Genomic DNA, 23,027 nt, shown 5'->3' with positions numbered 1-23,027 from the left:
CAAGAAAACCGTGAAATTACAGCTGTTTAAAGATCTTGGCAACTGCTTTAAATCCAGCATATGGACTCGAATCCTATTTACTCTGACAGGTACAGAATATCCTCTCAGCTTATCATATTTTTGGGTTACTATTAGATATGGACAGAACTTCAAACATGTATCTGAATAACACTATGCGTTACTGGTATGCAGAAAAGTTGAATCTGAATCTGACTAACACACTGACAGCAAGACCATTATTTCTAATGCCATTAAACAAACACAGATGTAAAACCCTAATCTTCAGGGGATTGAAATCTTGAGTCAAATTTGCTGCTGTAATTGGTACATGGAATCCATTTTTCTGAACTGGTATGGTATTTTCTTTAGAAATACATCCATATTCCTTATCCTCAGTCAAGCCAGTGGCCAGACTATAGTGATGTTCATGTATTTGTATAGTATTTACTTTAGCATATAATTAGGTATATATAATATGTTGTGTGGTTTGTTCATAATGACTAAATGGAATGATACACCCAGGAATGACTGATTATGGCTCTGATTTTTAGGCAGAACACAGTTCAACCTCAAATTTTGCAACTGCCATAAAGTAGGTACAATGAAGATATCTTAGTTGGCATCAGTAATTACACCCTAATTTAACTTTGAGCATACAATTGTATTCATTTCATTAGGAAGTGGGTTTTTTTTTATTTAAGCCTATATGAGTAAGAATAATAAATAATGAAGTATAAGATAATGGTTTTCCAAAAAGACATGCTGGATATAAAGTGAGATGCACAGACTGGATTACCTGGAAGGTACTGATCACCAGGAATATTGTTTTGCAACATTTGTGCAGAATGGATCAATAACACAGGGAGTGCCTTAGCAACACCTGGCTCTGAGGATTGAAGACTTTTCAGGACTTAGTACTGTTCACAACTGTGTTTGAAAGTTAGCTCTTTGAGCATTATATTTTTTGGAAACTTCAACTCCTCAGGTTACTAAGAACTAGGAGTCTTTTTCAGGGATGTTAATAGAGAATGACTCCCAGTGTGATCCTACAGGTTGATTATGAAAAGTACAGCAAAATGGTACAGTCAACACAGGCAAGGAGATTCAGCTCAATGATGTAATTGTGGATGGACCTCTTGTTTGATCCTGGCTGTCTCTAACAATTCCTTATGTGTAATGTAGCTTTTGTGATTTCTTAGATACTGCCCAGGTGGGCACTGCTTACCCTACCCACATCAGAAAATATACAATCTTTAATTATTGCTATTGACGTTTTGTCATGTAAAGATGCAATCAGTTTGGCCTGCCCACTTTCCTATGCCACCAATCTCCACTGCTGTTTTACATGGCTACCTGCCAATCTGAGTGACTAAATGGGGGAATCTGACTCTGATATTAAGGAATTCATTTTGAAAACTGGACCCACAGTATCACTCTTCAAGTATCCAAACACAGACTATTACCTCCCTTCCTTATTGGAGCCTCTTTTTCCTTTCAATTCACTCACATGAAGCTCCTATCCAGGCAGCAGTTGTCATACCTGCATGTGTTTCTCTCAGGAGGGGATGATGCAGAAGGTAATGAATCCTTCTCGAAACCTGCACTCTCTCTGAAGGACAGCAAAGAAGGTTGCTAGGGCTATTACAGCCCTCCTGTTTTGGTTGCCTCTGAGACCATGGACAACATTTCTGTGATGGCCCTAACTCCTGCTAAGAGAGTGTCACCCTTGACATGCCATGACCCCCTCACCTCAAGAACCCCTTGTCAAAATGAGAGGTGAGGGTTAGAGAGGTCAGACAATCTGACCGGTACAGGCATTGATCAAACTTCCCACAAGGCTCAGCAGACTAAGTACTAGGATCAAGATTTTAATTAATTAATTAATTAAGTAAATAAAAGAGCTGCCTAAACTTAGACTTCTAAGACCCTGTTTAAACACCTATATAGAGTAGTGTGATTTGAACAAGCTTGAGCACCCAGCAGTGCCTAGATATGGAAATGGGAATCTAATCCTTGGCATCCCTTTTTTTGAACATCATATCAAGAATGTTTATTGACTTGAATCTGCTCATTATCTGGGCCACCAAAGTGAGCACAGTGTTTAACTCCTGGGTACATTAACAGCTGGTTTTATGCGAGGCAATTGCTTAGTTGGCCTCAGCAATGATGCTTCTGTAACACAGGTTAAAATGAAGAATTAAGAAACAACAGCATCTCTTGGGGACATTTTAATCCTCCTGCTCAGAGCCTCCCCTGTCAGATGACCATGATCACCCTTATAAAACATGACAAGGAAAAAAACTCTTCCTGCATCATGCCTAACCCCCTAATGTGTACAATAAAGAAGATGTGCCTATTACAGAAAAACATGTTAGTCTGTTCATGGAGAAAATAACTCCCCAATCTGCCTACGTTTCAAAGATATTAAATAAAAGAATCTCTCAGTTGAGATGGAATAATTTGGCAGGACTCCTCTTTTACAGACATTTTGGGATTTGCCAGAGATGCTGCTAGTCATGTCTGCTTCTGCTGATTTTTCCAGGATTTTAACAACAATCCACTCCTGGTGTGGTAAATGATGTGCTCAGCCTTATCTAAGCAAATGTATAGGGACTTTTAGTTTCATGACACTTGCTAAAGGTTATTCTAAGGAGAAGAGTATTTTAAAGGCAAGGTTTTGGCTTTTCATAAAGAGATTTACTCAAATATTTCCCCTATTCCGGGGGAGCATCTGATGCCCTGCTTTGGTATTTACACAGCAAAGCCAGGGGCTTCTTTTAAACATTTTGGAGAGTGACCCAGTATGGCCCCGTTATATCCATAACCAAAGAGAAGGAATAGAGATATAAGTTAAAATATAAATAATAAAACATTTTCCTGGTTCTGCTTACCCGCTAAGTACACCGAGAACCAAGTTAAGTACAAAAAATGACCCTATGATGATTAGTGTAACAAAATAGATCCAGGGCCAGTCCCTTCCTATGGCATCATTGACCTGGAAGAGTGGAATGATAATTAGTGAGACAGGCTCAGTTTCTGAGCACTGCAAGGCTCCAGCCAAAGGGATCCCAGGTCACCAGCACCAGGATTTTCAAAGTTTTGACTGAATCCAAATTGTCTTCTCTCCAGTCTAGTTGGAGCTTGGTATTTTGGTTGGGCTAAGATTGCATTTCCTAATTAGAGAGTAGCACTTTGTTATCACAGTTATTTTGGCTGACACCATTTTAAATTATTCATTTCAAAACCTATGTAGAAGTTTCCTTGGATTCAGACTTTTATTTTGGATGGAGGTGGGTCAGGAAGGAAGGCAGGGATCCTGGTGACCGGGAGGAACTCTGATTGTGGAGTCTTGCCCTGCAGCATTGGAAAAATGACATTGAAAACTGGCAGCTTACCCGCTCAACACACCAAGAACCAGATTTAGAACGAAAAAGGATCCAAAGATGACCAGACTGACAAAATACACCCAGGGTAACTCATAGCCCATAGCGTCCTGCATCTGGAAAGATGAAGGAAAGTTAGGAGAGAGAGAGAGAAAGCAGAACTGATTAGGCGAAGGAACAGATGGAAAGGTTTGTAAACAGAGCCTCTGGTTATTCACACATAAAATGTATCAAATGTTTCATCTTCACTTCTCTTTCTTCCCCTTTGATTCCTCTGTTCTCAACCTGTTTCCACATAGGTATGAGTGTCTGTGGTCCTTTACAAAATCAGCTTTTTCCAACATGTCCCACACTGTGTGATCTCAGATAATACTTATTTCCCATTCAAAGTAGAAGTGAGAACTGTGGTACCTCTAGTGAGTGGCAACCATTGGCAAATGCTTTCTCATAGCATCTTCCTGGTTATTCTCATACTGTTTACCATAGTCATGGCAGTCTTGTGTCCTAGGCCACGTCTATACTACAAGGACACAGCAATGGCACTGTGCCTGCACAGCTGTGGCACTGAGACTCAAATGCTTCACACGTCAGTGGAAAGGGGATTTCTATCAATGGACTTAATCTATTTCTCCAAGAGAGGGCAGCTAGGCTAATGGTAGAATTCTTCCATCAATCTAGGTGAATCTACAGCAGGGGTTAGGTTGACCAAACTACAGTGCTCAGAGGGATTTTTTTTTTCACACACTTAGCTACATCATTCAGGCCTATCTAATTTTTAAGTGTAGACCAGGCCTGGGAAAAAAGCCCTGCCAGTGCCCCCACCATTTTCTGATGCTGTAAAAGTGCTCTCTCAACTTTTCGTACAAAACTTCCTCCTGGCTATAGAGGCCACCCATGCCACCAGGTGACTCCTGAACATGTCAGTTGCAGACTCTGCAACTGAATGGGATGGGTGCAGTGCCAACTTTGACATGAATACAGGTGGCTGCAAAGAGAGCAGGCTACAGTATTTCAAGCACAATGTCATCTGAGCACAGAACCTGCAATGTATGAAGAGCAGCCTGCATATCAATTTAGGTCCATGCAAATACTATATTCCATGGCTCACCCTTATCTTAAAAGTTTTATTAAAAGTTCATATTCATGTTCAAGTGAGGACATCTCAGAATGGGATGAACTAATCTAGCCTTCCCATTTCATAAACACTTATCTCCAAGGTGGGGATGGCACCATCAAAGAAACAGACCGTAGACAACATTTTCAAAAGAACCCATGTGTCTTAGTTAGGAGCTGAACTTCTATATTCAGTGTGCCTATGTCATTTAGGGTATGTCTACACAGCAACATTATTTGAAATAACTTAGTCCACATCTACATAGCAGACGGTTATTTCGAAATAATGTTGAAATACTGTCAAGCTGGAGGATTTCTTACTCTGACTCCTGTAACCCTCATTGTACGAAGAGTAAGGGAAGTCAGAGGAAGAGTATTCTATTTCAAAATAAAGCCTATGTAGACACTCCCTCTTTCAAAATAAGCTACGCAATTGACGTTGCTCAATTTGCATAGCTTATTTCAAGTTAAGTCCTGCTGTGTAGATGCACCCTCAAAAGCCTAATTCCCACTGACCACACTTTTGACAATTTTATGTTGTATCATATAGAAACCGCTCCTCCTTTGGCAACGGAAGTATTTGCTTCCATTTTAGGGCATACCGTTCTTCAGTTCCTGGCATTCACACATTACCCACTGAGAAAAGAAGACACTACATCACATAACTGCTCAGGAAAATCATTCAAAAAGGCACATAACCTATATCCCTCTCATTGTAATCTTTAAAGTCCCAACTTCAGGAATTTCCAATTGTAATCTGATGACTTTCTCTGGAAGTAGCCCACAGTCAATAGGCCAATCCTGTCTCTGTGAAGGGATCTCTAAACTGCAGCATCGTAGGAAATAATTCATTTAAAATAAACTCAAAGTCTTTCTCAGTGAAGCTAGCTCACTGGCTTCCTTCCCAAGAGGCTTTATAGGTTTTGTGCCTCAAAAGAACTCCAGAACTCTCCTCTTCCCTTCATGAGTGCAGGGCTTCCTATTGTCTCTCAATTTTCTCTTGAATACATGTGTAGAATTGTTCCATGTTATTACATTAATTTATAAATAATAAAAATATCTTATATTTACACAGTCTCTTTCATCCCAAAGTGTCAAAAGGGCTATGCAATAAGAACAAATTATACAGATGTCACTTCTCCCCCCATTGAAATGCAGTCACTTCTGCTGCGAAACCCAGCACCTACTTAAAGAGCACAGCAGCATTACATGGTTTGGGACAGGTAGAATAAAGTATCTATTTGAAACCACAGAAGGAAATTTGGGCAGAATGTGATTACCCAACTTGTAATTAGACTAGGAAATCTGAGATAACACCCCTACTCTTATGAAGAACAGCATGGGATTTCTAGTTACTATACATCAGTTTTGGAAAAATGCCGTAAAATTTACCAGCACGGGCACAAAAAAGGACTTGAAGGCTCTTAAATATGGTTGATGATAATGAAATAAAACAAACAGTATGGTACTTACCCATCAAAAAAAATTTACTCAACCCAGAACAGTGGGTGAGTAGCATTTTACAAGTCTGGCCTAAATGTACGCTTACTGCTATGGGTCTGATTTGCAGGTGCATTCTTGGTCTTTGTACTATTTTGGCATGGAGACACTATCAGCTCCCACCCCATCCTGATGTAGGGAATAGAATGGAACAGCCAGAGCATGTTGTACTCCAGACATTCCTAATTAGTGTATGCCCCTTTGGTACTATTGCTTGTGGGTGTTGGCACACACTGACCCTGGGAATCAGATAGCTGTACATGGCACTGCAGCACATCTGTGACTGATATGAAGTGATCAAGACCTCAATTTTTCATCTCCTTTACAATGTGAAGTCATATGTATAATGAAAAGGTTGAGTGAAATCAGCATTAATTTTATAATAATTCATTAGATGTACCAAAATGACTGGTATTTGGTAAGGAGTGGATTCTATTTACTATGTCCCTTCTTGGGCTCTGTCATAGCATCTTTCTGAATGCTGCACACCCTCAATTTTCATCGGCATCAACTGTAGGGGAAAGTTTTCCAAACACTGGGTTGTATGCAACAGGCAAAATGCAACAATATGGTACAGTTTCTATACTGCACAAGATTTCTAAGCCTTGCTGAAATTGTTTAAAATACATCCTTCTGTTAAAAAAATAAGTACACCTTGCATTCCTGACCTGCCCATGAAGAATGTCTTTGGGAATTGGGGGAGAGAAGGAGGGTGAGGGTAGCAATTATGGACTGTTTGATAGGTGGTGGAAAGAAAAACAAATCCACAACAGCACCAATGTACTATCACTCAAGAAGGCCATCTATCCTTAGCTAAGACTGCATGTCACTACAGATCTGGAAATTCTTCCTGTAAAATGGAGCTTTCTTGAAAGTATGGGATAGACTGTCATCAGCTGAACAGCGTTATTGTACTTTTGTCAAAAAGCGCCTTGAATCTGAGCTTGGTCCAAAATCCTTCTTGGCTATTTTTCAAAGCTTGGTGAATATGCAGACATTCATCACTAACATACCCCTTGACAGCAGTTGGAGGCTGTCACTGCAGAATTTACTGGATTGGTACAGTTGGCTTTTGCTAATTATGCTGTTGAAGTGGAGAAGCTCCACAAGGTCACTGCAGGATTTGAAAGAGATTTATTGTCTATATGCCATTAAGTTTGGAGACAAACTCAGAATGTTTTGCATAGCTGGTGCCCAGTGAGAACAGGCATAGGCAATGCTTGGGGTACTTCTCCAGTTCCTGTTTTACACCTGTCTGAGCCTTCTAGTTGCAAGGTAAATTTTCCCTTATATTTCTCACAGTGAACATTTATTACCAACCATATGAGCCTTAACAGGAAAGGTGTATCATCTACTAACTTTACAGTTCTGCAATGGGACTTATCCTATGTAGGCTGAGTGATGATACTGTCTGATAGAGGGCACAGTGACTGCAAGCCACTGTCAGTGAAAGATTGCATGTGATAGTTATGAGGTCAGGTGGAAGTGCTAACAGCAGGTGGGACCCTACATATGATACATCAGCTGATAGTTTCCAGAAATCATCCTGTTTTCCATCACAAAAGTGCCTACCTTTTTCCAGCTGTCACATCCTCTGATGCATATATTTTACTACTCTCAGGGATCATAAGGCTAGTACGTTATTGTGCATTAGCTTTGATGTATCATTTGTTAAAAAAGGAAAGATGGTCTCATGGGTAAGGCACAGAATTGGGGTAAACATAAAATCTATTCCCAGCTCTGCCGCATGCTCACTGGATGACCTTGAGAAAGTCACTTCATCTCACAATGGTTTTCCAATCAGCAAAACAGGCTACTAGCCGAACTGAAAGAGGCACTAACGGATTAAATGAATGTTTGTAAAGGGCTATGGATGTGCAAAGTACTATTGCTATTAGTGAAGCTCTGTGGGAAATTATTCAAGAACTATCTTTTGCAGAGTCTGGAGAACCGCTGGATACTTTGGAAATAATTTCAACTACTTTGCATATCAGTCGACATATTAGACAAATGTTACAGAATTCCACACAACTGTAATTCCAGGTTGATGTTTTTTGCATAATTAACTTTTTGGGGTAAGATAAGCCTCACATTCTAATGGATGCAACAAAGTCCCTTATTATAAACAAATGTTGAGTCATTTTTTCCCCCCAAGAGTGAAATCAACATCATTGCTTATTTTGGCACTATTGTTCAATATGCCTGAGATGAATTTTGAAATCATTGTATTGATAATTCTGGATTGTTGGCAACTGAGGAGTCTATTCACACTGTCATGACTTCTGTTGCTAGAGACAGACAGCAGTTCTGTCAGTGTGGAACTCTTTTATACAGTGAGGTGCAGTAACAGTTCTTTTCTTATGGTGCAGCTTTCTTTGTTTACTATCATGGGTATTAGCGATGTTAGATATTGGTTAATGGAATAGTTGAGCAACCGCATGAATTCCTATCGGTTACTCGACTATTCTATAGTCCCTGGGGGAAGGGCTGGCAGCGGATGCAATCTGGCCCCACTCCCTAGGAGCCCCTGTCACCCCATGCTGCTTTCTCTGTAACAGAAGCAGCAGTGCAGGGTGACAGGCGTGACCCGGTCTGTGAGGTGAGCCAGTTTAAAAACCAGATCCCCCCGTAGACCAGCTGCCTGCTGCCCTGTGCCTTTGATAGAGGCAGCAGGGGAAGGGGCTGGTGGCACCATGAAGCTGGTTCTTTTAAGCTGGCTCCCCCCTTGCTGCCTCTGATATAGAGGAAGCAAGTGGGGGAGGAGGGGAATGCAAGCAGTTGAGAAGTTTAACCGATAAGCTTATCTTATCGGTTAATTGTATACTCGACTATGCATTTACGTCTCTAATGGGTATAACATCTCAGATGTCAACCTCAGTGCAGATAATGCTGGTGAACAGCAGCAACAGTTAGAACTGCTAATCCTAGAGTTTACTGAACTACAATCACAACTGGCATTTTCAGCCAAAGCCAAGAGCTGAAAACACAGGGAGATGAATCTACCATCTGGCTGTTGGAGGTAGTTTGGTTTTTTTTCTAGAACAGGTTTGAGCTAGCATATTGGTGGAGTGGAGCATGGCAATATGCACTACTGGCATCCTTACAGGACTTCTGTTTTCAGGGTTGTTAATCTGGCACATTTTACAAGTACTATTTTCACATCCTGACCTCCTTTGTGAGGTGCAGTGGGATTATGACAGAATGGTTATTATTCAGTATCATACTAGAATGGGTAATTCTTCATCAGTAAGGCAGAAGGCACATCAAGAGTTGCCCATAGATGTAACAAGTAACAACAACAGACACATACAGAAAGTCTTTCATCCAGTCAGCGGCTGACGTGGAAACAATGCACTAGATTATGGGGCCTCTAGCATACACAAACATACAATTACCTTTTGTGCCAAAGCTTGTCCCAAAACAACTGACAAACTTCACAAAGCCAGGGCAAACTAAATACAGTATAAGGGAATCACTTCATCCATCAATTAAGTTCAATTGTGTCCAGAAGGGAAGAAAACAAAGCAGCAGCTCTTAAACTGCAACAATTCAAGAAAGCAAAGAACACTGTATCCAGTGAAAAATAGAGGTTGGCACAATGTAACTTAGCTAGGACACCAGGGATAACTTCCTATCTCTGCAAAAAATCCTAATTGATTTTTAATAGCTGTAGAATATTGTGATTGTGTTTTTAAAATAGAAGTCAAGTGCTTCAAGTACTTCATAATAAAATGAACAGGCTTTTGCAGACTAACATTAATCAAGAACAAAGGGCCAGTGGCATAAATGTCAGCAAAGGTAGAACTCAAAAGAAAAAAAAAGTTACTTTATGCAATGTATAGGCAAGTTTGGAATTCATTGCCTCAGGAAGTGGTTGAGTCAAATTCTAGGTCTATGACCCACATCATCTTTAGCTGCATGTACACTATGCTTGCAACGATAAGGAAAAATAAAATTCCATGCCTAGGGACAACATTGCATAATTGGTCAGGGGTGCTACTGTGGGGGGAGTGGTGGTGGGGAGGGGGGGCGCGGAAGGGAGGTAGAATTACATTTTCTCTGAAAAGAGCTTTCTGCCAGAAGTCCTTATTAAGGAAACAATCTCTATCTCCAGTAAAGGTGTTTAAACATATTTTTAACTTTAAGCACGTAGGACAGTGTTTTCCTCAACTGCAATCAGGAGAGCAGATTAAATGGACTAATGGTCTGATACAGCCAAACTTGTATTCTCATAGTGAATGACTGGCCATTGTGCAGCTACTGTTTGGTCATTTTGGTGTCTTATGCGTTAAAGGGCCACAGATTTATTAATCTGAGGTAATAATTTTTTCAGTTACAGATTATCAAGGCCACCTGCTGACTCGAAATGGGAGACTACTGAAAACAAGTAACCCCAAATATTTGGATTTAAAAATGAAAACTTTTCTGGCCGTGCCCATTCTCCTATTTCTCTTCTTTTTCTATGAATATTTGAGTGATTGCATTTTACTCACAAGTATACTAATGGAAACATAATTTTAAGTTTACATGCTCCAGACTATCATTGGAAATGTTCTCTGTGAGATCAGACACTGCTTTGTACTACAAGGGAACGGGTGTCCCATGACCCTGGCAGAGAAACAATTCAGTGAACTAGAGAAGAATCTTGCTTCACATCTCACTGCTAAGGCAAAGTTGACAATGTGATGGGAAAAATTAAATCTCAAGTGAATCAAGCCAGTACATTTTATACTAGCCTATGTTTCCTAGGGCCTGTGAGGCCCAGAAAAGAAAAGAAAATATTATAAGAATTTCTAATTAAATATTTGATTTAATATACTTCCCTCCATGTATCACAGCTTTCCTAGGAGATAAGTAAAGTTCCAGAGGCTTTGAGGAAGCCTCTTCCTGACTACAACCTTTATGCTCACCCAATCAGGGAATTAAAAGTATCTTGTGACAGCTGTGATCCATCATATATAACCAACACAATTTGAATTTCAAATGTTTGAGTATTGGATTCTTGCAGTGCATTATTTGTGATAGATCCACAAAGTAAAGCAAACAGAAAAATATTCATTGGAGGCCAGATTTTGACACCCTTCCTCTTATGAGATAATATTTCATAGGTAGTCCCATCACATCAGGGAGCTAGCTAAGGAGTAAGTTATTGCATCACAATCAGGTCCTGAGACAATTCAAATAAAAACTCCATTGAGGCAGACATGATCTTCCTGTGAACATTGTGCAAACGGAAAATAAGCTAGATTCTCGAGGAAATTATTCCCACCAAATCAGTCAGTCAGTGCTCGTGTGGATATGCTGTTTTAGGGACATGGCTCCAAAGAGCTTGTGGACTTTGCCTGGAAAGCTCTTGCTTGCAATCAGGGTAAGCAAAACGCTTTGTATGAAAGGCAAGTTTGAGATTTCCCTTCCTCTCTAAGATTTTTTGCTCTTCTTAAGAGTCTAATTACATCTGACAATAAACCAGCTTTTTGGTGGTTAGAGTCCAGTACAATTCTTTGATTTGGATTGTGATTAGGTAATTTTTATATGAATAATCCAATGTCTAAATTTATAACTATTCACTGGTTAAACTCTGGTGACAGATTTTGAATACCCTCTCTTTCACTCACCCTTAAACAGAGGGTGACCTTTTTGGTAGATGTCCTGATAAATGTATTAACTATGCACCTTATAATATATCCCAAGGCACATTGCTCTAAAAGAGTGCGGGTTTCCTCAATATAAAAGTATAGATGGCAAGAAACAATTTATAGGTAGGCCATTGTTGGAAAAAGTGAATGAGACATAAAACTTAAATCCACTAAACATCTTTCTATGGCTCCATAATTATCTTTTTTAACATACGGGACAAAACTTCAGGCTGCTTGTATAACGGTAGAAGCCTCCAACTGCTTAGCCTTCTTATGGCTTTGGAACACCTAAATGGCACATTTCTGGTGTGCTTGTGTCCAGTGTGGTGAAGAATGTATTCAAAAGGGGGCAGGGGGAGGTGGAGTCACGGATGAAACTTCCTGTAGTGTTGCTATATCCCAGTATTTCTCAACCAGTGGTACGAGTACCCTCAGGGGTACTCGAGAGAAGTCTGGGGGGTACATCAACACAACTGAAATTTGGAGAAAACTGAATTTTTGTTTCAAGTTTCACAGCGCTTTGTACTTTTTACGCCCAAAAATTTCATCACCCACCCAGCTATGATTAAGTTGTTTAAACAACTGTGTTGCAATGGTAGAAAATTTTTGTGTGTGTCTGAAACTGTAGGTACTGGGGGTACTTTTTTTTTTAAAGGGATACTTTATAAAAAAAAAAAGGTTGAGAAACTGAGAATCACCGTAGTAGCCCACGCCAGCAGGGAGAGGGTTACAGACATGCCAGAGGAGGCCAATTAGGGCAGGAAGCAATCAGCCAATTAGAGCCAGGCTGGGCCTATCAAAGGCTGCAAGGGCTGAGAGGAGCTCATTCTTGCTCCAGCTGTGAAGCAGAAGGGACCTGGCTGCTTGGAAAGCTACAGAGGGTACCTGAAACAGAGCAAGGCTGGAGAAAAGCAGGCAGGGCTGGGAAGCTCTGGCCTGACCTAACTTCTAGGCTGCAGGGTCTCAAGCAAGGCCTGAGAGGTACTAGGGATGCAGGAAGACAGCCAGAGCAGGAGAATGCCACAGGATCACACCCCCTTGCCAATGATGAGTGGCCATCTCAGACCACAGTCTGCCCTGAGGCAGGAGCTAGATGACAACTGGCAGTGGGTCACTCGGGCGAGGTGGGTATAGAGGACTGGGAATCTCTGGGAAGGGAGGTCTCCAGGGTGTGGGGCCACTGCTGCAGGGCAGTACCGTAAAGAAATGGCACCATGGGCCACAAGGCCTGAAGTAGCACAGGATACAGGTCATGGAGGGTGAGACACTGGTCCACAAGGGCACTCCAGGGATGAAAGAGCTAATTCCCACAGAGAGCAGCAGGAGGTGGTGGGCCAGTGAGTCAACCCTGCTACACTGCCATGGGGGAGCAACACCAAACCAGCAAAGAGATGTAACCAGTCGGTCTGTGCATGGCAGATATAGCCTATCACCTCTCCTATATCCCACCATACTCATTGGCTGTGTCTACACTGCACCCCTTTTCTGGAAAAGGGATGCAGATGAGACAAGTCGGAATTGCAAATGCAGCGGGGATTTACATTTTCCCCGCTGCATTTGCATGAACATGGCTGCCACTTTTTTCCGGCTCGGGGCTTTGCCGGAAAAAAGCGCCAGTCTAGACAGGGATCTTTCAGAAAATAAACCCTTTTCTGAAAGGTCCCTTATTCCTGATTTTAAGAGGAATCCAGTTTTGGATTGGCTTAGGGGACATGGCATTTGCTGGGGGAGCAGAGGGTTGTGGGTTTGAGACCTACCCTCCCTGGGAGGCACCGGGCTGCCAACACAGGATATAAGGGAGGACGGTGCGCTGGGCTTTAGAGTAGCATAAGGGTTAGGGCATTAGACTGGGGAGTGAGATTTGGTTTGTCCCAAGGAACAGGCTAAGAGTTCTAACCTTCAGCTCCCCCAGAGATTCACTATATAAAATCCCATTAGGAGGTTTACTCATGTGGTCCCTTAGCCAACTAAGCACTTATATACATGCATCACTTTAAAGCCATGATTAATCTCATTGAAGTCATTGGTCAGTGTGTTGTTACCAATAGAATTGAAGTCAAAGGGATTATTCACATGCTCAGCATTACATGTGTGTTTATGCACTTTTCTTGACTGGGGCTTTGTTCAGGACTGAGGGTCATACATTATGGGGAGATTATTTTCTGCCAATTCCCTAGAAAGAAGTCAAGAAAGAATGAAATAGATTACAAAAAATAACTGTTATGTAACAAAGAGTAGTAGACATTTCAGTCCGGACAAGTGACATTTCAGTGCATCAAGAGAAGTATTTATGTTCCTTTTATCAAACTGAAAGACATTTTCAGCATTCCAGGAACTATAAGACAGGTAATAAGCCAGGGCAACTGCAGGCTTCACAGCTGACTCAAGGCAAAGGCAGGGAAAAAAGCAATAGAAGAAATAAGACTTATTTTTATAGATCCTAAAATGACTGGATGAAATTGCTGCTGAATAACTTAAACTATAGAAATAACTGAGTTTTTTGCTTCTTTTCTCAATAGGACCTCTTTCTAAAAATGAAACTTCCTTTCTGATTGTCTTTAAAAGAATTGAGACAATGTTTCAACCCTACTGCTTATTAAAAATAATTTTGTACTTGGTAACCCTAGTAGAATTGCTGATATGGGGAAGGACTGGAAAGCTTAGCCCAATACCTCACTCTGAGCCAATGACACTCAAAGAGAAAGAGCACTTGACTAGCTCCTGCTGATAAAAGTAGTTATTTGTTTTACTCCTTAAATTCACTTTATTTCAAAATTCCAAGGTTAGGACAAGAAATCTTAAGCAATGTTCACTTGCTTCCTTAGATCTATCTAGTACTTACTTATATGGCCCCTGCTACCACTGCAAGTATGGATTCAGACATGTTACACATAGTCTTATATACAAAAGTCCCAAATCCTTTCTTAAAATATCTTCTGGGACAGAAGGGCAGGGAGAGGGAGAATATGGAAGAAGAGGAAGGACAGGGAGCAGGAGAATGGGGATTGGTATGCTCTGGCTATCTTCACGTGGTGTGTGGTCATTGGGGGTCCATAATTACTGGTGTAAATTAGAGCAGCTGCCAGGATCCCCTCATGTAGAATTAGTCAAATATATTTATGTACACTAGCACTTTCCATCACTCACTACATGTTGGCTACATCTTCTGAGGCTATATCTACTTTTCCAGTCAAGTGAAGCTGTGCAAAGTCCAAAACACTTATTAACAAACACCATCTTTTGACTATCTAGCCCTAAATTACCGATAGTCCACCTTAAAATGGAAACCTTCAGCTGTGCTTTTTAGTCCTCAGGGTTTACCCATTGGACTCTATCACACTGCTTTACTCTACGGTCACTTTCTGTTTTCATTTCCATGTGTGATCATTGCTTCAAGTGAAGCATTCTGTTCTGTTCTTAGGTCAGCTGCTTAGGTCAGCTTCCTCTACACTTCAGAGGAAGATTGATGCTGCCACTGTCGATCTTCCAGGGTTCAACTTAGCAGTCTAGGTAAGACAGCTAATTCAAAGTGAAGGGGAGCACTCCAGTCAAAGCTGATAATCCTGCTTCACTAGGAGTAAGGGAAGCTGAAGGAACAGTGTTCTTCCTTCAACTTCCAGCAGTGTAGAGAATGCCAAAAGCCGAGTTAAGCGATTTCAACTTCAGCTACGCAATTAACATCAGAGGGATGTAGTCTAGACACACCGGAAGGTGGGCCTTTAGGGTATGTCTACAGTATGGGACAAAGCCAAATTAAGATATGCAGCTTCAGCTATGTTAATTGCATAGCTGAAGTTGAAATAGCTTAACTCAGCTTTTGGCACAAAAAATGAGGTTTACAGGATCTTTCGAAAAAGGCTTCTATTTTTGAAAGAACTGCATCTAGACTGCAGTTTCAATTTTTTGAAAGAGTGCCATGACGCAATTATGCAAATGAAGCACGGGGTCTGGTAAATTCTCTGGTTCAGAACCAGTCAGGACCCAAGGGTGCCAGACCAGGGAGGCACAATATTTAGAAATTCATAATCCGAAGAACAGCTCTGTGGACACTGGAGGTTCTGTCTCTCACCCTGTGGAAGTAGAAAATTGTAACTGGAGAGGTAGACGGCTTTCACCGCCCTGTATGCCCTCAGCCTGAAACATGAACAGAAGAGCACAGGTATGGACCAATGGACACTGGTTGTACCTCCTTTAACTGGGACACACTGGTCTGGCAGGACCACAGGTGTTTCTGGACCAAAGAGTCCAGGTATAGGGAGGTTTGGCTGCAGCCCCAGCGGCAGCTAGGGAACTCTGGCTCCAGCTGTGCAGCTCCAGCTCTGGCAGCAGTGGGGCCAGCAGGAGCTAGAGAGCTCCCACCCAGGGAGACACACAGCAGGGCGGGCTGGAGCCCTAACCAGGGGGAGGGAGGTGAGAGCAGCAATTTACCACAGGCCAGGAGGAGAGAGACCTCTCCTGGTCCATCAAATCCCCTCATTCAGGATCGGTCAGGTCCTGCGGGTGCTGGACCAGGGAGAGCCAACCTGTAGCAACATCTTTCTTTCTGAGGACCATGGCGCATATGTATATCCACAGCAGAGTACACATAGGGACCAGCATTCAAAGAAGGACTTTGCTATTCCATTAATGTGCCCGGATTCTTGTCTCATTTACACCACTGTAATTGAAAGGAAATTTAGGTCCTTGGACTCTCAACTCCTCTCTATCATGTCCAGGTCTCAATCCAGACAAATCTCACACTTTAAGATTCACATCCTCCAGATTGCAGATTGCTGACAATGCCAAGATGTTTGTGTGCAGTGGCGATTTTGTCATCCACATATATGCCCTCTAGTGACCTACGTAATTATTTTGACTTTTGTGATTTAATCAAGACTAGAATCCAGATCTTCAGAAGCAAAAGACATAATTACTTTAACCTGCTGGGTCACTTTGCTCCTAAGTGAGTGTGTGTTTAAAAAAAGGTTAAGATTGATCTCAGAAAAATAAGTGCCCATAAGGCCCAAAGAGGGGGCTGAGAGTTCTTTCATTACAGACACCATAGCACCTCCGTCTAGCTCTGCTGCTTAAAAACCTTTTCAGCTTTTAAAGGCTTTGGAAATTCACTCTGCAAAGATAAAGTGCTGATTTCAAGCACTAAAATATCCCTTAGGACAGCAGGCCTCCAAGCCTAAAGATTTTATTTCATTTCAAAGCTTGGGGCTTTCCTTTCCTGCCTTTATTTATTTTGTGTTTACATTTACATGGCTGATTATCCAGAAAGGGATTTTATGCCCGTTTCGCCATACTGCTGTTTTCTGTCCTCTTCTATTTATCTCACTGCTTTTAACACATGTTGACACAAGATACTACGATAGGTATATTGGAACAACACTGATTGCTGCATGCACACAAATTTCCAAGTACACGTTGTTCATTGACTTACACAGTCAATTAAGCTCTTAAAAAGAAAGATAATGAGAAGCAGTAATATAAGCCGTAGATAAACACTCACTTCACTAAATGGAGGCCTGACTGATAACTTTTTAAATTTACGTCTGATCAATATATCCCAGTTTCCTTTCAGAGCTAATTTTCAAGCCAGGGCATTCCTCACAAATGTATACTTCAGTCTTTCCATTTTAGATGAGGAAGCCATATTCACATTTCATAAACTCCTATCCTCTTCTGTTATTGAAATTACTCTTATAGTTCACAATAACTAGACTTGTACTGACAGAAGCTAACACACACTTCATAACATACAGGCACAACACTGTTCGCTGATTATCATATTAACTCCTCATTAACATAATATAATTGCTAGACTTTGACTGAGGAAACCATAATCAGAGCTGTTGAATGCAATGCAACTGCCACAACGATTCCAACAAAGGCACACTTAAAGGTGTGATTGCAACCTGTGTAGGCAAGGCAGAATCTTCTGCTATGCTTGTATATATCATTAGCAACAAAAGGTACTAAAATATCCATCGGAAAAGAAAATCTACGCAGTAAATGAAGGTCTGATTTCTATTATGGCCCTAATGGGAGAATCGTTGATGTTAGGAGTAACAGAACAATAGCTCTCAAAAATTAACATCACCAGGATGTTGTTGTTTCACAATAACTTCTCACTCTATTGGGTCTTGAACTCCAATGGCACCTCTTTCCCTTTCTCATCTCCAGTCTCCTCTTGTCTTTATAGTTAAGCCTGTTGATTCCGCATTACCAATTGTTCAGTCACTCCAAATGTTCAGCTTTCTTCCACTCACTCATCAGAGATTACTGAGGATTTGATCCGCCAGTTCTCCTGCAAGTACAATTCTGACTGAAATCAATGAACTTTGTCTCTATGTGAAATGCAAGAGCCAATCCCTAAGCCAGGGACCAATTCTGTTTTCTGTGACAAATGAAGTTCCAAACAAGATCAGTGAGATTGGCTTTCATACAATGGAGGCTAGAATTCAGCTCTAACTCTTGAAAACAACTGATTAAAACAAAATTAGACTGGAAACAAATAAAAGAATTCTATAAGCTATTTCTAGAGCTTCAATTTCTGGGGTTAGCTGACAAACAATATTTCTCTCCCATAGTCATATATTGTTACGTCCCTGGGACTGGCAGATGGACCCAAGACAACATTTCCAAAAGTGACCTGTGATTTTAGAGATTTCAGTCCTTGGATGCTGAACTTGATTTGCCAAACTGTCTTTTTAAGATCTGGTCAATTTAAGAGATTTGAAGTTGGAAACCAACAAAGTTTGCACCCCAAGCCACGTGAAACTTTTGAAAAATTTGTCTGAACAGGTAAACGCTTAATTTTCCAACTTTGGGAAGAAGATGAGGGACAGAATAGTCTCTGGTATAGAAGCCATAATTAGAAGAGAGTTTGAGGAAGAGTAAAGGAAGAAAGAGGAGTAAAGAAAAGGGAAGAGAAAAACAGAGCTACTAAAGATCTTCACAAGCAGGAGCATTGGGCAGAGGCACTCCATTACCACCACCCCATAAATATTCAAGAAAGAAATTAATCCTAAGTGGAGAGCCTCTTAACTTATACAGGAGGGGTGCCCAAAGTGAGCTCTGAAGGTGAGATGAAACCCTCATTTTTAAAGTGCACCATCTTTGTATGGAGACCAGAAATGATCAGCTGAAGGTTTTTGCCACAACAACAAGCCATTCCTAGTAATCATTTCAGGAAGACGGAAGTACAAGCAACTGTTATGCTTGCATATGTATTTGTTTATGAAAAAGAGATTTATGTCAATATTTATGGCATGGACCATACATTTTAGACTTGACCATTACTCTCCTGGCAAGTCAATGTTGTGACTCCTCAGTACCACAACATGTGGGCACCCCATTGTATGGCACTGGTACAGCAGATGAAAGTGGATTAACTTTTGTGATCAGCAAAACAAGTTTGCTTGTCTTTTCTTTTTTTCCCCCCACATCCATGCCTAATCCTGCCAACATGATCATAATCCTCCCCCCAAATAAGAATCCAGCATTTTCTGGAAAAAACAAATGCTACAAGAAACAGAGAGAGGTGTACTCAGAGAATCAGATCATTCCCTTGTGTGAAAAGCCTTACTAATTCAAGCCGGAGCACTGTAAGAATAAAGGGTTAGAAAGCACAACACAGCTGGTGAAAATTGGGGGTTACAATTCTGCATTTAACATTTTCCACTTTGTGGCAATATCACTGTACTCCTCACCACATCTTCCTCATCGGGCTTCACCAAGCTGTGGAGGGATGGGAAAATCTCACAAAGCATGTCAAGGCTGTCAGCAAAGTAAATTATACCTATTGCTTGGTTTCTTCCCCAATTTGATTTTCTGACAGGAGTTTCCAGGGTGACTGTGAGCTCCGGTTTCAAGTTCATTTATGATTTCATAGATTTATACACTTTGAGGCTGGAAGGAGCCTGTCAAGACAGCACATCTAACCTGCTACATCTTGCACATGATATTCTGTGATATTCCCTAGGATGGGTTATCTAGCCCACTTTTGAACATGTCCATGGATTCAAACTTATTGTGCAGCCTTGGAGGCTATTCCATTGCATTATTGCTCTTACTATTGGAGTGTTTTCTCATTCTGTGTAGGGATTGGCCCAATCTAAGAATTTTGGTCCTCTTAAATTTGAGAGGGTTGAAATCTTGCATTCCAGTTCAGGTCCCACTTAGACAGATGGGCTGAAACCCTGAGTCCAATCTTGCCAAAAGCCCAGGAGGGATTAAATTGAGTGTTCTAGCTCATGTCCATCTCTAATTATATCCTAGCTAAACTGGCACTTTGTTACATTACAACTATTACTTTACAGCCAGAGTCTCTCTGAAAATTGTTCCTGCAAGCACTGCGATGCCATGTTTGCAGAGATTTTGGCCAAGAATTGAAGTGTGGCTTGAATGATGTGAAACAGAACGAATCCCTCCTCACTGAGGTTGGCTGAATGGCTCGTGTTAAAAGTGGGCATTTTGCTTGATCCTAGAATTCAAACTGCAAGGACCAGACTGCAAACATATCATCCTAAAGCCTGATTTCCCATTGTTCTGCAACATAAGTGGTCATTTGCACCACTGCAAAGTGAGGGAACTCATTCTGATTGGGCAGAATTTCATGACCACTCTGCCCTTAGTTTGCATTAGTGGAAATGACACCTCAAGTGCAGCATAATGGAGAACAGACTTTCAGAATTAAGAGTATGTCTGTACTACAGAGACAATATCAACCTAACTATGTCAGCATGGCTGTATCGTGCAGACACAGCCTACAGTGGTAGAAGGGGGTTATCTTTCAGTGTAGGAAAACCTGAATGAAGACAGGAATCCCTCTTCCATACTGGGGTTTTTGTTGGTATAGCTACCAGGGATGTGGGTTTTTTCACACCGGTGACTGACATCGATATGAATTTTCAGTTTAAAACAGGCCTAAAGTTGCACAGGGCATTCTACATTCAGAATGTCCCATGCTACAGGGGAAAGGCTGCATACAAAGTTTATCAGTCATTCTAGACATTGTCCTTTGACCATATTAACTGGTAAGTGACACCTCCCCTAAAGGACAGCAAAAAACCAACCAACCAAACAAACAAACAAAAACCACTAGGAATAATTAAAAGTAGAAGAATTCAATCAGCTCAGACTAGTAGGAAATAGTTAGAGGGAGCTGAGGGTGCTTAGTGCCTCTCTGGATTTGTATAACGAACAAATAATTTGTAATATTTAAACTACCAATTTCCTATATGGTCTTATTTTGCAATCACAAGGTCCCTTTAATACCTCCTTTGCTAGGGCAACTTCACGAAGTTCAGAAAGGCCCAAGCAGGCTCAACATGGAATGCTCTTTCTAACAGAGGGTCTCAGCAATTCTACTTTTAAAGATAGGGGCTCTTTATATTTCTTAGGGCTTTAGAGGTTATTTAAGGAGGCAGTGCCACCCAAGTGACAGCACTGGGCTAGCATTTACCAGGTGTGAAGGGTAAAGAAGGCATTTAGGAATTACAGGGCACTGTTCTGCTCAGAATGACAGCCTGTGCAACCTAGCTGTCTTGCATGCAGAATTTGGACCATAATCAATTATTAATAACAACAATAATAGCAAATAAAATTACACTATATGAGGGGCACCATTTTTTCTAAAAATTCAAAGGAAGCCAATCTATTTGCACACACTATCCACTGGGCAAAAGAGGAGCTTAGAAAGTGTACTGATTTTATTGACATTACTTTAAAAACATTTTATGGAATGAAAGTTTGCTGATTTGAATGCCTCTGACACTTTCCAAGGGCAGCCAGGTTATCAGCAGGAAAATAATCTTGTGAGATAGAAGGGACAGGCTTCATTAAAGATGAGAAAAACAGTGAAAGTGAGAGAGGATACAGGAGAGAATAAGGTTAAAATTTGCAATAATGCCTAAGTGTCTTAGGAGTATAAGTTTAATGGAAAGCCAATTGGGGTTAAGCTCCTAGGTCACTTTGAACATTTTACCCTGATTGAACAGGAGATTAGCAAATAACTATTCTGGTACTAAGTGGTTGTTGTGTCTGTCATTAGAATCTAGACAGACAAACAGACCTCAGAACTTTTTACTAAGTGGCTGCCTTTTCTTTCAGTATCTCAGAGGTGTCTGAGCTCCCTCAACTCTCATTGACTTTGATCAGAATTGCGAGTGCTCAGCATGTCTCAGAATCTGTCCTTAGGAGAGGGGAAGAGGGAAGCAGAACTGAATATTGCAAGGCACTTAGCAATGTTCAGCCAAGGAAATGGCTCAATTGCTTGAATATATCCAACCAACTAATTCAACTTAAAGGCTTCAACCTTTATCTATTGAGTTTTCGGACAAACTTTCATTTTCAGACTTGAAGGGAGAGCAAAGCAAATTGTTTACCTCTAATTCCTGTCCTCAGAAGGTAGTTAGTACAATAGAGCCCATCCCTATATACACACTTGTGAGTCCAGGGCTAGCGCATGTGACTGCATGTGAAGCATTGAGAGATTAGGGGTTGGGGTTTAAAAAGTGTGTGTGTGGGGGGGGAGGGAGGAGGGCAGGGGTGAAGTCCTGACCCTATTGAAGTTAATGAGAATTTTGCCATTGACTTCAACAAAGCTAGGATTTTACTTTGGGTACTTAAATTAGCACGATTTTCAAAGTGTCAAATACCCAGCAACTTTCTCTAAACTTTGCATGCCAAGCATTTTAAATGTCAGGTAAGTTATTCAGGTGTCTAAACATGGATGTAGGAGCAAAATTTCAGGCATCTTTTGAATATAATGGTCAAAAATTCTGATTTTCTTTTATCCACTGATGAGGCATAAACCTTAGAAATTGCCTGCACTTTTCTTGATATACAAATTAAAAAAATAACAACAACCAAACACCATTTCTCTCTCTCGTTTTCCAGAGAAAGTTGGTGAGAGGGAACCTAATATTTTGGGAAGACACCAATCTCTCTTTAAAGTTGAAAATGTATTTCTAATTAAATCATTTTTTATTCCCAACCTACTAATCTGATACAACGGCTCTTTTAAATAGCCTTAGTGCCATGTGTCACTTACTTGATCACTCTCTTGAATACACACCACCACCACCGGGCTAACTCTAAGTAGAAGAATGGTCTTTTGGTTAATACAGAGGTCTGGGAGCTAAGAGATTTGGATTATGAATCAGGCTCTATTACAGACCCAGAAACTCAGAGAATTGTAACCCAAGATTACCCATGTTCTATGCCACTTTCTAAAATACTTCATTCATTCCAGAGGATTGGAAAGTTTGGAACTCTCTTAAATTTTAATATTCAGTATGTTAAGTTTCTATGTTGCTGTAGGTATCTTAAAAAGCCAGTATATCTTTGCTCTTAGGCTTTGTGTACGCTACTGCCTAATCTGTACATGTTGCTTAAGATATCTGCA

General features: G+C 40.9%; 1 protein-coding gene across 11 annotated transcripts in view; it reads right to left on the bottom strand.

Moving 5' to 3' along the window:
- Positions 1 to 23,027, bottom strand: part of CACNA1C (calcium voltage-gated channel subunit alpha1 C) — a 630,647-nt gene that overhangs the window by 192,704 nt on the left and 414,916 nt on the right. For 10 of the 11 annotated variants that reach the window (XM_089769299.1, XM_075896596.2, XM_075896633.2 and 7 more), the window contains one exon: positions 3,396 to 3,499. The exons of the other annotated variant lie outside the window; for it this stretch is intronic. In XM_089769299.1, coding sequence (XP_089625425.1) covers positions 3,396 to 3,499 — 104 coding nt within the window. The remainder of the gene's footprint in view (positions 1 to 3,395; positions 3,500 to 23,027) is intronic. 11 annotated transcript variants of the gene reach the window in all.

The sequence above is a fragment of the Pelodiscus sinensis genome, chromosome 1 (genome assembly GCF_052426305.1).
Source record: "Pelodiscus sinensis isolate ZL-2025 chromosome 1, ASM5242630v1, whole genome shotgun sequence".
NCBI lineage: Eukaryota > Metazoa > Chordata > Testudines > Trionychidae > Pelodiscus > Pelodiscus sinensis.
This window is presented reverse-complemented; position numbering and strand designations above follow the sequence as displayed.